General features: G+C 26.2%; 1 protein-coding gene across 1 annotated transcript in view; it reads right to left on the reverse strand.

Moving 5' to 3' along the window:
• Positions 1-15,599, reverse strand: part of LOC129963609 (exportin-T-like) — a 37,015-nt gene that overhangs the window by 16,170 nt on the left and 5,246 nt on the right. Inside the window, exons 4-13 of the mRNA XM_056078084.1 lie at positions 12,141-12,197; positions 10,825-10,894; positions 9,877-10,095; positions 9,587-9,670; positions 8,282-8,551; positions 8,040-8,122; positions 5,127-5,331; positions 3,695-3,757; positions 2,960-3,031; positions 1,796-1,924 (exon numbers count right to left, since the gene is read on the reverse strand). Of these exons, the coding sequence (XP_055934059.1) occupies positions 1,796-1,924; positions 2,960-3,031; positions 3,695-3,757; positions 5,127-5,331; positions 8,040-8,122; positions 8,282-8,551; positions 9,587-9,670; positions 9,877-10,095; positions 10,825-10,894; positions 12,141-12,197 (1,252 nt within the window). The remainder of the gene's footprint in view (positions 1-1,795; positions 1,925-2,959; positions 3,032-3,694; positions 3,758-5,126; positions 5,332-8,039; positions 8,123-8,281; positions 8,552-9,586; positions 9,671-9,876; positions 10,096-10,824; positions 10,895-12,140; positions 12,198-15,599) is intronic.

Raw genomic sequence — 15,599 nt, forward strand, 5'->3', positions numbered from 1 at the left:
TACAAATTTCAATTAAATAAAACAAAGCATTATTTTCTCAAGAAAATGAAGTCATATAAACAAATTTCATTCAATTTTAAAACAAGCAGTTGTAAGAAAAATCAAGTAATTAGTAATTATGTATTTTTATTACAAAGAAAATTATAAATGTAAAAGATGTCTCTATCAAAAGAAATGAACTAATACATTTAATAGGCAAATATTTATAAAAATGAGTAATACTTTATTATATTGTCACGTAGGTACTTTAGTGTGGAACTCAATGACACACACAAGAAGTAGAGCTAAACTCATTTATTAACTCAACTGAGAACACAGTGACTGACACATCTTCTGCTTTTATACTAGCAGGGAAAGTTCCAGAATACTTTTCTGGAGACAGTAAGAAAAGTCCAGAACACTTATCTGGTAAACTAAAGAAAGGTCCAGAATCTTCTGGAACATAAAATAAAGGAAAACATAAAATCAAAGAATTAAATATTTACACAAACTATGAATCGCATTGTCTCTAGCGGGATTCGAATTTCCGATCTCTTGATTATGAGATCAGTCTATGACCATTCGGCCATGGAGAGCCGACTGCCTCTTTTCAATGCGGCAATATTATAACTTTTTATTACTTGATTTTCAATAAAATAATACTTTTTAAGGTTAAAAAGTGATACACTTAAAAAAAGTAGTAGCCATATTATATAACATTATTTGTTGTGAAGCAGGATGCATGCAATTTTGAAGATAGTGAAAAGATTCTTTTTACGTTTTTAAATTCTTTTTAATACATCGGGAAAGCATAATTATTTACAAGCAGAGACGCGGACAAGACGTCCCCCACAGTGCAGTACAAAAGCTGAAGTGGGGAAGAAGGGACGAAATAAATTATCACTCGTCTTATATAACCTTAGATTTTGATAGGGAAAATATTTCTTCATAGTGCTAATATATTAATAAGATTCTGATAGGGATTTCTGACGCATGTCAATCAATGTAAGGGAAACACAGGGATCTTTTAAGAAAGAATGTGCTTACTGGACATTTTTTACCCCTTCACGCAGAGCGTGTGAAAGTAATGGCGTTTAGCCGATTCAGCAGTTTTATAAAGCTTATCTTGAATTAATTAAGTAGAGAAAGTGGAATTGGATCACGAAATAAGAGAATATTTTTAGAATGAAGTTACTATGGGCTAAATTAAGATAAAATCTTGGAAATTAATTAAATTGAAATTAAAATTTTAAAATGTCATTACATATATATATAAAACAATCACTTGCATTCAAAAGAAGTATAAAAGATAATGCAGCAATTAATAAGCATTTCAGTTCCATGTGTTTAACTTTTTCACTGATCTAGAAGTTCAAATATTTATATCCAGCCGTTTGAAACTGATTTTATTTCAGTTTCTTTTCTAGAATCATAACAAATAATAACTATGTTTGTAAAAACGATTTGGAAAGCATCATTTCAAGAATTTACTCATTCAGCAAATTCCTTCAATATTTCAAGAATTTCATTCAGCCTTTTCCAAGAACTGCAAATATCCTGTGTCCCCCCTCCCCTGATTTCCTTATTCTTTAGCTGTAAAAGTCAAGGCAAGATCTTGTATTATTTTTAACTGATATAATTGCAATATGGAAAATTGCAAAGAAATAAAAAATAAAAAAATCATGGCCCTTTTTGGCCAATAAATTATTATTTTACTCATCTGTTCGTATGCTGAAAAGTTTGAAGGAAAATGAGTATCTAAAATGCTAATAAATAAATAATGGGATGGAAGTAGGGAAATTTTATAAACACTTACAGGCACAACTTCTCCAAGAAGATATAGAAAAGTAATAGCTACTTCAATATCATTATATGGAAGGTTTCTCCACTGGTTTAAAGTTTGTGTAATCACACCTTTGGTCCGAGAAAATACAAGATCCAAGTCCTAAGAGAAAATATAAAGCTGTAATAGAATCAAATAATGTTAACAAAGAAAAATACATTTCATAAACTTTGAAAATTCTGACAAACATTATAGTTAAGAACCACTGCAATCACATGGCAGAATATTAAATGAAACTATATTTCAAGGATCATTAACTAAGAATCAGAAGGACAATACTTAGATATCAAAATTATTCTTAGAAGAGTAAATGAGCCTGTGCAAAGCCTGAAACAAAGGGGAGAGAGATTAAACTGCTTATAAATTTTTATGATAGATCTAACAGGGAAAGCATGCTTTTATATTCATTTATTTTCAGTAATAATTTATCTACTTAAAAAATATAATCAAGCAAACATAAAAAAATAAAAAATAAAAAAAATTTAAGCAATTGCTTGGATGGGAAGAATGAAAATTAAAGTAGTAACTAATTACTGTTTCAGTTACATGCTGCAAATATTTTAGAAATAGGTAAACCTTAAATCTGGAATTCATTTTTATAACCTTAGTTTAAATTAAATTTGCTAAGCAAACAATTTTCTTTGTGCAATTAATAATATATATATATATATATATATATATATATATATATATATATATACAAGAGATACAATCAATTCAATTAAAAAAATTCATGAAATATATCATTTCTCTGTTAAAGTATATTACATAATAAAGTAAAAGCATGCAAAATATGTATTATAAAATTTTAATTTTCTCAATAATTGTGAAGATTTACTCTATTTTTGAAATAATTAATAAGGATTATACTAGGCCTCATTCATTATAACAAAAATCATACTTCACATACTGAAAAATGTATGATAAATTTCAGCTAAAACATATTACATTTTAAAAAATTGGACTATTTATGGGGTAATAAATGTGGAAGTAGTTTTATTTTCTTCATACAATGAGAAGATTCGTATGAGAAAATAAAACAATGAAAAATGAATACACATGTTTAATTAATAAAACATGGATCTTGCATATCTACACAAATAATAAAAGATAGATGAAAAAATGAAATTTCTTTACCAGCATAGCTAAATTATCAAACAGCACTTTTAAAGATTTCCTATATTCTAGAAAGAAAGCGTCTTCTGGATCCTGAAAAGCAAATGCATCAAAAACTGAAACAAAACAAAACAAAAAGAAATGAAAGTAAAAAAAGAAAATTCAAATTTTATAGGGGAATTTGGGTACTTATGCAGAATAGGCAATAAAAAAAAAAGATTTTTGAAATTTGATATATCTGATCAAGAACACTTAAGTGCAAAACAATTAAAATAATTTGTAATATGCAACTACATAACTGTAGTTGCATATTATATGCATAGCATATGAACTTAGCAATTAATAAAGCCAAATAATGATTGAAAGATAAAATGTGCTTGATAAATATTCAGTATTTACATATACAGCTAAAAAATAATGATAAAAGTTAATTAGGTTCATTGCATATGTTTTTAGTAAAGAATGTAAAACAAATAAGATGTAATATACATCATATAAAGGACTTTTTTCCTTTAATCAATGTCAGTCAAAAAGTGAATAAAATACATCTAGTACAATAGAAATATTTTATACACTGAAACTTTTTTTAGAAAAATTTAGAGTTTGAAAACACAAATCAGCTGTTTTCAAACTCTAAACATCTCACAAATCAGCATACTTTATCTGACATTTACAAAAATTTATTTTGCAACATTTATATAAATAAAAATTTTATTTCACATAAATAAATGTCAAAAGGGTCAAAATAATGCTTACCTGGCAAGAAAAATCAGTTGACGGATCATACTTATATTTATTTATTACTATAAACAAAATAGTCTGTAAGAAAAACATACAGAAATTAAAGACAAAAACACATATTTAAAATGGAATTGAAAAAATTTATTAAGAAAAATATTAACTATAAGCATTTTAATTTCTTTTATATCCATATACAAAATATACTGGACATTTCAATATATTGCGAAAAAAGTGAAATTTTAGATGAAATAAACTACAGTGCTTCAATGTCAATGTGACATTTATAAAGTGTAATTTAAAACACTATTTGAATCATAGCTATATTTAATAGTTTAGAAATTAGTTATATGGCCATGGTTACTATTACTATTCATGAATTCTCTCAATAGGAGTATGCAAAAAATTTATACAGTTTGAAGACAATCAGCAATCTAATCAAAATTCTAAAAATAGCAAATACAGTATTTAATTTTTTACACATAACAAACATTTTAAAAGATGAAATTTTCATTCTTTACAAGTTAAACATACCTTGCTTTTTAAAGTAAATTCTATTAAAATTCACTAAAAGATACTCCATATAAAGGAAATAGAAATCAAATCATATGTTTGATCTATAGATTGAATTATGTGCTACACAATATGATTGCAAGTGAGCACAAAGAAGTTGCAGCAAAATTCTACATCCTTTATTTCAGCTTAAAATTGCTCTATCAATATTTGATATGCCCTGATTGCATGAACCTGCTTAATTAGAAATTAAAATGTTTGCTTTTAAAGCAAAAACACATATTTTCAATTCATTTATATAATTGATCTTAAGTTATGAAAGGAGTACAAAGATCAGCATAATTTTTACTTTAAGATAATTGACAGAAGGGACAAATATTCCAAAGTTTGTGCATTCCAGTTATATATAGCATGCATAATAGTCTATCAATATAAATATTTTTTTTTAAAAATGTATAATAAAATATCCTTTATTGAAATATGTAGACACTTAAACAGTCATTTTACATTTTAAAAAAATTCAAACAATTTAAAATCACAAAATAAAATTTTAAAAAAAAGAAAGAAATCTATCATAAAATTTTAATTTAAAGGCTGATTAGAACACAATTATTTTATAAATAAATGTTTTCAGAAAAAGGTTTTTTTATATGATTATTCAGTTTTAAATGTACCCTTATTGGTTTTATTTTATAGCAAAAAGTAAGGAAATAAATAGATAGAAGAGTAAATCATTTCAGTTTTAATTATTAATCCAAGATATAAATAATAAAAATATTATTTTCCTTAAATTTAATAATAGATTCCAATTTATAATTTAAAGTATTCTTATTGGAACCTTCTTATTTAGAAGAAAGCAGACTTATAAATTTTTTTTCCAGATAAAACTCTATTTTAAAAAGTTCTAAGCAGAAAACAAGCAAAATGAATTAATTACCTCAACGTTAACAGAATCGGAAGCTGTGTACACTCCAGCACTGGCTTTATTTTTCAAAAATTGCAAATATTCCCGAGCAAATTCAATAACACCTTGAGATACTTCATCATCATCATTATTTAAAAATTTTAAAAGAAGCTCAATTTTATCATGAATAGCATTGGCAACAACAGTCATTCCTGCTGTATCCTTTAATTTATGAAGCCTAGATAAAGAGAAAATTTAATATAAATTAGCAATTAGCAAACTAAATAGAATAAAATTAAGGATGTAAAAAAATCATAAGCTTCAGATCTACTAATCAAATAAATTAGAAATCCTGTTTTCTACTAGTATCCTGAGATTGAAATCCTTAATATTTTTTATTATATAAAGTATATAATTGTTTAAGAATGTTACTGTTATAAATAAATTAGATGATGAATGAACAATTAGATAATGATAATCTTATAGAACTAATGCCAGGAGTAGCAATGTTTGATGAAAAATTTGAAAAACTACCACTATTTGTAGGCATCATTACAGGACAGATAAATAGAGAAAAGTAGGTTACCAAAAAGTTTCCAGAGGAACCAACAAATTCATCAAACATTAAAACAGATAGAAACAAATCTTGAATTATTAATAACAAAAAACATTGTCAAATACAAAATTTAAAAAAATGCTGAAAGAAAATAATAGAAATAACATCCAACTGTACCATAAATGGGGAATATAATGAATCAGCATAATAAAAATTGCAGACCTCAGCTCACTGATCTTTGCTACAATCCAGCATTAAAAATACCCCATGAAATTTATGATCTCATAATTAATCTCTATTCATGAATAGTTTTATTTACATATTAAAAAAAACCACTTAGGATTTAAAACACAAGTTAAAATTTCGAATCAGCAGTGATATTTTAAAACTCTCTCCAGTGCTACAGATGACACTGGGCTAGCTATATATATATATATATATATATATATATATATATATATATATATATATATATATATATTCTGATGGTATGTATGGAAAGATGAATTTAGCCATCATTAGATATTCAGATAACCTTTTGATCTTTATAGAGGTAATAACTATGAATTAAATTACATCAAATTTAATTTAGCAGTTTTTAAACCCTAAATATTTGTAATAAAAGATGGAATTTTAAAAGTGAAATTTAGATGACTATGCTTTAAATAAGCAAAACAGCTGCAGTTTCTCTATTCATTCAAATGGACAAAAATTTAGAAATTTAACTTCAGGAAAATTATCTAACTTACCCAATTTAATACATATTAAAATGTTTAATATGATGACATACATTAGCAGAATAAACCAATAAAAACAATAGAAGTGTTTTACTATCATAAAAAACCCCACAGCAGCAATTAAACAGATTTTATATTAAGTAAAATATTGCTTTTGAAGCAATCTTTTGCAGGTAACTGTTCTAAAATTTTGTATATAAAAATGGTGCTTATATTGAATATCAATGCTTCTTTCAGATAAGCAACTACAAGAATTCAATTCCTAATAGTTTCAACAAAATTTTTCAGTAGGAAGCAAACGGTTAACATAAATATCATATCTATCTATACTTATATATAAAGCTCAATGTGTGTGTGTGTTGGTGCTCTACAGAAAAGACCATTTGACTTACAGCTACCAAATTTGGTACGTGTATACCTTGGAGGTTGGGAATGTGCACCTGGGGTCCTTTTTTTTGAAATTTTAATTATTAATTAAAAATTAATTTTCCCGCCAAAAAAATCCTTTCATTTTTCCCCACCGCCAAATGAGTAAGGCTTCAGGTTTTTTTTTCTTCCCCCCCAACAGCAATGAGGCAAGGGTTAACATTTTTTCGGCGAATTATTTCAAATGATTCTGTTTATTTTCTTAATGTTTTATACATTTAAAATTAAACATTGTTAATTAATCGATCTTTTTGATTCATTCTGCAGTACTTTTGAATTAAAATAAAACAGATTAAAGGAAATTAAAAATTCCTAATCTACATAGCTTTACCCCAACTAGTGTAGAAAAATTCACACATTTGCCTTACCGTAACTGGCGTTGAAAATTCACGCATGCGCACTGTATTCTGATTGTTTACATTTCAACGGAAGCGGACTCGATTTAAATTATTTTAGGTTAGTTGTATGCTTTTGTAATTAAATTGTATTTATGTTAGTTTAAGTTCATCGTTTTTTAAGTAATTTTTTAACCTGTTTTTGACCGATTATTTTAAACGATTCTGTTTATTTTCTTAGTGTTTGATGCATTTAAATTAAACATTGTTAATTAATCGATCTTTTCATAATGAATCTCAAAAAATTTTGTTGACAAATTCTTGAGATATTATATAAATTAAGAAAGATATTCTATAGTGCCCATAAAGTTTAAACGCTCAGTGACTCTGTTACCAGTAATCATATTATAAAAATATGCTTTGTTTCAGTAAAAAATATTATTATATTAATTGCAGATTAATTCTTTCCACTTTAATTTAAAGCATAAATTCTATGGGAGCTAACAGAAAATTAGAGAGATACATATTATGTTATGACTGAAGGCCTTTATAATATTATGAGTGAATTATATGACTATTAAAATTTGAAGTTTTAAAATATTTTGATGAAGAATCTATTAAAGTAGAAATTGCATAAAATATTTAATTATTAAAATTTAAATGAACATTAAGATTGACGAACCAGCTGGTCACCAAAGGTGGTTAGAGTATAATAAAAAGACTTTATTTATTTTCTTCAAATTTTATAAAACTGCCAATTTTAAAATCCACACATGATGGATATGATGGCTTTTATTATATATATATATATATAACCATAGAAACAAAATACATGAATATCAATTGAGATGCAAAGTGAAAGCCAGAAATATGCATTGAAATAGAATATTACCTAGTCCAACTGTTTAATATAGAAGTTCCCATAGTATTTACCAAAGATGCAAGCTTTACCATAAAGTCTTCATCATCAGGGCTCTAAAAAAATATTTTTTTAAAAAATCACAAATACAATTTAGTTGCAAGCACAAACAATGGCAAAGCTGTGTAATTAATAAATACATGAAGAAGAAAAAAAGGAATCAAAGAAGTAACAGATGGAGGGGAAAAAAAAAAAAAAAAAAAAAAAAAACTAACCCCAGTAAAATTTAATACACCAGCTTGCTTCAAGACAGTAGCATAGGATTCCACAAGCTTTACTTTCGCAACTGGATCCATTCCTTTATTGATAATTTGAGCAATACAATCACATGTCGATTCTCGAAGTTTTGGAATGGACAGAAAAGAAATAAATACTTGGACAAAACGATCATTGGCAATTAGACTAATATCAATCCATGCTATGTAAGCACCAATTACTTCAAGGCAAAGGCATACAATTTCAGTATCAACATTTTTGTATGTAACCTGAAAATGAAAAAATACATGCTTCAAAACTAAGGAATATGTTGCCAATACTTAAGTCTAAAGTAAAGCTACCTAAACATTTTAAAATTTTAACGCATTAATTATCTTAAATAATATATAAGTAACACAGAATCTACATAATATATCATATTTGAATTAAAATATAATAATGCAATTTAAAAATTATATGATTTAACAGCATTCAATCCAAATTTTTAATACTAAGCTCAAAAGCTTTCCTAATCCAGGAAAGAATTTTATTAATTCTTATGTTTGCACTAACCAACATTTCTAATTTTTCCTAAATAAGAGATCCTATATCTCCAAAATAAATATTAAGTAATCTACAAAATTAAAAATGAAACATGCGTCTAGTAGTGACTTTTATAGTCTACGATATATTTTAAAATTTGAGGGGCCATGAAATGCATGAGTAATAACCATACAGATGTTGTTGTTTTTTAACCTGTAGATAATATTTTAATCTAAAAGTTGCTTTTATACAATCATCCAAGAAAAGAATGAAGTAAAAAAAAGTACAATTTTAATACTAGGTAATAGAAATTCAATTGTATGGCTCACGTAAAACAGGGGACAACTTTTCTTTCCCTTCATAATGAGACTCTTCAATGGAAACAATCATTTTTATTGCTACTCTACTTAGAACAATCTCACATCTTTTAAATTTTGTAGTATTTTCAAATATTAAATACATTACAATTAAAGGCAAGCTGCAACACAATTAAATTTTATTAATAGTGGACTTTTCTAAATAAATTAATTTTTTTATACTTTAAAACTTTATAAAAGTCTTTCATTTGGTAATGCAATATGATGCAAATATACAAAATAATAGCATACAGAAGTAACTGAATATCATAATAGAGAGAAACTGACCGAAAATCCTCCAAAAAATAGCTCTTTAAGTCTTACTCATAGTAAAAAAGATATCTAATTTTAAATACTCATTTGTATCTTGAAATTAATAGCTAAGGATTGGAAGGCAATTTTCTTCATAACAGATGTAAATCTTACCAATATATGATGCCATGAATCTACTAATTTTGTAATGCAAGTTTCTCGCATTGTGTCTTTTATAAAGGTGAAAGTTTCAAGCTCCTAGAATCACATTTAAAAACAAATATAATAGGCATAAAAAATGCTTACAGGGCATAAACAACAACAAAAAAAAATTAATAAAATAAAAAAATAAAATTTATTACATATTTGAATTATAACACTTATGTAAGGCAGAACATGAAAAAAGGCAAGTATACATTAAAAAATATCAGAATTATCAGTTTTACATATAAAATGAAAATTACCTTCTGAGTCCTAGAAATTTCTCTGTCGGCAATTTCAGAATTGATTGTCAATAAGATTCGAAGATAAATAATTGTAGATGTTATTCCTAAATTAAGAGTTTGTAATAAATCATCAAAGAATGTAGGCCAACGAGTAGGAAAATCCATAAGAAAAACCATGCATATTATTTGAGAAGCTTTGTTTTGAATTAAAGAGCCGTCAGGTTGACATGATGTACTCTGTAGAAAATGAAAAGAAATGAAATTATACTGCACTATATGAAAAGAAATGAAATTATACTGCACTATATGAAAAGAAATGAAATTATACTGCACTATATTAAATAGAAATCATCCATAAAAAATCAAAATACGTGAAAAAAGTTCGCAATAAAATAATTTACGTTAGCAAGTTTTGAAACCAATACAAGATATTTTTCCATGATTATGAAAAAGTCATTTATAAATTATATTTCTTCAAATAATTAATTGCCACTCATATATAAATTATTTTTATCCTCAATCACATTTCAGAATTGATATTAATTCCATGCAAAATAAAAGAAGTTGAAAATTTTCAATGGTGAAATCAAACTTACATTTATTAAAATTCATTGGAAAATTATGATTGAAAACATGTAAGCATTATTATGAAGCAACAAATCTTGCTCCCACATACTAAGTGAATGTATAAAAACAGCTATGCATTTTATACTCACATACAGGAACATAAGAGTGTTATACATATATATTTATGAACAAGACAGTGGTTTTTAGATGCTTGAAACAGCAGACTGCATAACAGCCACATTTATATCATGCAATATATTATGGCTTCTTTTTTAAATTAAAGTTAAAAATCTAACAGAATGCTGATATAATGACAAGTGAATTTTTATTAAAACAATCTACAAAGAAATACAGTGACTGAAAACTTTCTTTCAAAAATCAAAGTCTTTTGCAAACTACCTGTGTTTGAATCCAATGTTTAACAAAATCTCGTACGATTTGCTGCTGCTCAGAATTTACATATGGATATCTAAAAGTAAATGAATCATAACTATAAGCATAAAAGTAAATAAGATTTTAAAATAAAAAATTAGCATAGAATTCCGAAAATACTGATCACATTTTAATCAGAATTTTTAATAATAATCCTTTTGTCAACAATGTAGAATATAATAATATACCAATAAAATAAAAAGCAAATTTCTTATGTGAAACATGAATAAAAACATTTCAAAGTTTACCGCCGAAGTCATATTGTGTTTATATTCCATTAAGATCCCATTGTCCATTTCATTTGTCTTAATATGGAATAATTAATTATTGGAGAAAAAAAAACACTCCTAAACATTGACAATGCACTTTTAAAATATTTCAAAGACAAAATCTAGAAGGGTCTTATACCTTTCAAAGATTTATTAATTTTTTATATAATGAATGTTCAATATGAAATTTAAGTCAAAATTCCTATCATTAAAATTTTCATTAAGAATTAAAAAATATATATATTTAATAAAAAATCTTATTGCTTGCTTTTTAAAAAAAAATAAATTGACTGTTTAAACTGAATCTTTATAAACTATTGCAGTATAAAATACTTGTATTAGAATGTTATTCTAGCATCCTAAGCATCAAATCAAAAGAATAATCTAGAATGAGCTATCATCTCCTGCTGACAATATCTCGGCTCTGATAGTTATATATAAATTAACAAATGTTGTAGTGAAAAATATCAGTGATTAATATATATATATATATATATATATATAGATATATATGCAGTACATTTTACACACAAATAAATATATGATAACAAAAGTTTTATATCCTTGAAATGGGAAATTCCTCTCATGAAAACTCAATTCAATCACAAAATTTGGTTAAAACAAATAATGATCCACTAATAGAAAAAAATGCAATGCCAACTACAAATTTAAAATATATATATATGCTGAAAGAAAATATAAGCAACAACCTTCCATTTGATCTATGAAGGGAGAATAAAATGATTCTGCATAACATAAAATAATAAAAATTGCAGATCTGAAATTACTGAACTTTACTTGTATTCATATTTAAGTTTATTCAGATATCAATCAGTTAGTCAATTTAAATAATAATTAAAAAAATTTAATTTAGTCATCAATAATAGTACAGAGGTAGGGTTTTTACATCTGATAATGACCTGGGTCAAAAGGGGAAGGATATTTTTAACGATTATATATAATTATATAATAAACAACATTTAGAAATAATAATACACAGACATTGATACTCACTTGTTTTTAACAAAATGTAAAACAACTTGGAAGCAGAAAAATTTTACTTGATCTTGCCTATAAGAGAATGATTTGAAATTTAGTGGAATCTCAAAATAAATACTCTAAAATACATATTTTATTTATATATATAAATTTCTATAGATAAAATGGTATTTACTATTTAAAATTAAGTTGACTTTTTTCTTTTTATGACAAATCAGAAACATGATAATAATTAATAAAGTCAAATTTCTGATTAATAATAAGAAAAGATATGTCAATATAAATAAAAAAATATCCTCTTATATATGATAACACATTTAATGGAATCTCCACATCTACAGAAGAAAGCTTTCTTCTGGGGGAAATTTTTTTTTTTTAAATATGATAAACAGTGGATAAATATATTAATCCTCTCTACCTACAATAAAGACCATTATATAGAAGGTGTGCATATTGATATTTTATTAAATTCACTTACCACAGCCAAGATGCCATGTGAGAATATAAAAAATTTTATAAATGCCCCAAAATCGGAAAATTCTTTAGACTAAAAAAGTATTAGAATAACAATTATCTGCAAATTTCTTCAATAAAAGAATCCAACTGTTGTTGTTCTTTGTATTAGTTTTAGTATTTTCAAGAAAATTTTAAACTAGATATTAACACATTTTGAACATACAGGGAAAATTTCTCCTTTGGTAAAAAGAAATTAATTGAAGGAAATCAAACATTTGCTTTTCACACAATACTGCATTGTTTTTCAATATGTATTAAACAAAATGCAGTTTTTAAAATTGTTACGTTTTTAGACATGCTTTCAAATACTTTTTTTTAGTAGTATTTTCTATAACTACAAAACATTCTGCTAAAATGTTTTCTTTTTCAATTTCAATAGCTCTGCAGGCTAATAGTCATTATTCCTCTGTCGATGTTTTTTTTTTTTTTTCCAGTCTTGTAAATAGGACTGATCTATGTAGAAAAAAGAGGAAGAGCTTCCATGGTTTAGTAGTCATGAATGGTGTTTTGCTTTTGAAGCTATGGCTATGATCTTATATTCTTCCGATGTTTAAAGAGATAGCCATTCTTTAGACAATAATAATAATAATTAATTAATAAATAAGATTCCCTGTATTTTTCCAGTTTTTAAGGAAAATTTCAAAATTTTCATTTTTTAGATGATTTTTAAATTTCTTGTATTTTTCTAGTGCTGTGGCATCCCATTTGATTCAATCATTCATAATATTTTTCTTTCCTGTAGCAATAAAAATCCACTGTCTGTAGTATGTCTTTTTGTAAATATTTTTTAAAAAAAATCTTTGTCTCTATTTACATTTAATCATTTTAAAGGGTACCTTATTATTTTTTAATTTCATCTTTTGTAATATTTGTGATTAAATGTAGTTCCCTCAGCTCAATGCATGCATACAGATCAACGCAAAGACATATTTTCAGCTTAGTTTGCATGAATATTGATTTTTTTAAAGTGATACCTGCAGATTGTATGGCTTGATTACATTGGAACTGGAACTACTCACAACTGGAAAAAGAAGTCCCCGTGTTTTCACTGTACATATATATTCAAGACACGAGGAGATGTGCAAACAACACTCATGTGCTACTTATAATGCAATATAAGTTTAAGGAATGGAAAAAGCAAGAAAAGGAAGAAACAATTTAACATTATTTGTAGTAATAGCATATTAAGAGAAGATTTATATTTACAAACAAGAAAAAATTCTGTTTATTTATTATCTAGAATTTGGCAAGACAAAATTTATATATTAAGTGGGGGATATATTATCTCTCAAGCTCTTTAACTTTAAGTCACATAAAATTAAGGACTCAGATTAAATAAATAAATAATAATAAATAAAAAAACATTTTTGTAATCATGATACAAATCATTTAATGATAACTTAACAAAAAACATTCCAAAGCAGCATCACTTTTTTTATTTGCTCATTTTTTGCCCATTCATGCATATAGGCATCAATTTCTGCAGGTTTTATGGAGCTAATCCTCAACAAATAAGATGCAGCATTTTTGTACAGCCTCACGAACATTTTTTTTAGATATTTCAGTTTCAGTCAACATATGTGAAAATATTTACAATATATCATTGAGTGCATTGAAGAATGAATGTGATGCAACAAATTTTAATGTCCATAAAAATTCAGCTTTAAATTATTATTCATTAACTAAAAAGTTCAAAATAGGTTTATTTTTGGACATTAAATTTGACATTTTCAGATTTGACATATCATTCTTTCCTGATTCCATTTAGTATTAGGTTCAACATCAATGATGACTCTTTTGAACTGGCAGGCAGGCAGTTTTGCTTTGAACTTTGCAGCACTCCTCAAAACCATTCAGCAAAATCAGATTTCATTTTTTTAAATCCACCCAATTCGTTTTAAATATGGATTTTGAGCAGCTCATTGTTTAAAAAAAAATCTCTAATCTACTTTCAAAAGGCTCACAGTTTCTCAAATAATAAGCAAACCATTCAATAAACTCAAATATGGTGGACTAAACACCACCATGCAGCTTTGGCAGATCAAATGTTCCTGCCAGAGAAATGTATTCAATTCTCATGCAGTTACAGAAGTCTTGAGCATGCTCATTGGCTTCAATTCAAGAATCTCATAGGAAAAGACCTGTCTCACAAATTGAAACTGGAATGATCTATAAAGAAAAAAAGGGGAGAGAGTAGAGAAGGGGTGAGTTTCCACACTACACAATCTCGATTGCTATTGTTTTGTTTTTGGAAGTCATGACTACTATTTTTGATTCTTGCAATCTTTGAAGATGGTATTTTTTTAGATGAGGAAAAAATAACTAAGAAACTTACAATTCCCTATATTTAAGAAAAATTTTGAAGTTTTTTTCAGTTGATTTTTAAATTCCCTATGTTTTCCCGGCTCTCCTGGTGGCATGCAACCCTGCTTTATAATTAAAATTTATGAGATTGCATTACTTATATCTTGATCCACATTCCCCTTGTTGAGATTGATGAGACCTTCTTCATAATGGCAAAAAATATTGCGTGGGGATAATTTTCTTTGAAAATAAAGCTTTGCGATTTCCTCCCTATTGGCAACTTTTCTTTATTTCACCAGAGACAATACAAGATTTCATGTTCACAAATGAATAGATGAGTTCTAGATGTTGTTAAATATAAAAACCTTGGTGCCACAGTTACTAACATTTTTGAAGATATCACTGCATTTAATAAACTGCACAATTGCAAATTACACGAATTAAAAATGGATCAGCAAAATGTGTGTTTAGTTTCATTAGGAAACAAAATGCAAATAAATAACATTATTACAACTGTAACAGTACTTTTCTTAAGTTGTTCAAGGATTTTATGAAATGAATTAATTAATAAAAATTGCATACACTCTACAGAAGTAATAAGGCATAAGAAGTTTCTGCACTCTACCAGTGCAATAATATGCATGCAAGAGGTTT

Source organism: Argiope bruennichi, chromosome 1 (assembly GCF_947563725.1).
Source record: "Argiope bruennichi chromosome 1, qqArgBrue1.1, whole genome shotgun sequence".
NCBI classification, from domain to species: Eukaryota; Metazoa; Arthropoda; class Arachnida; order Araneae; family Araneidae; genus Argiope; species Argiope bruennichi.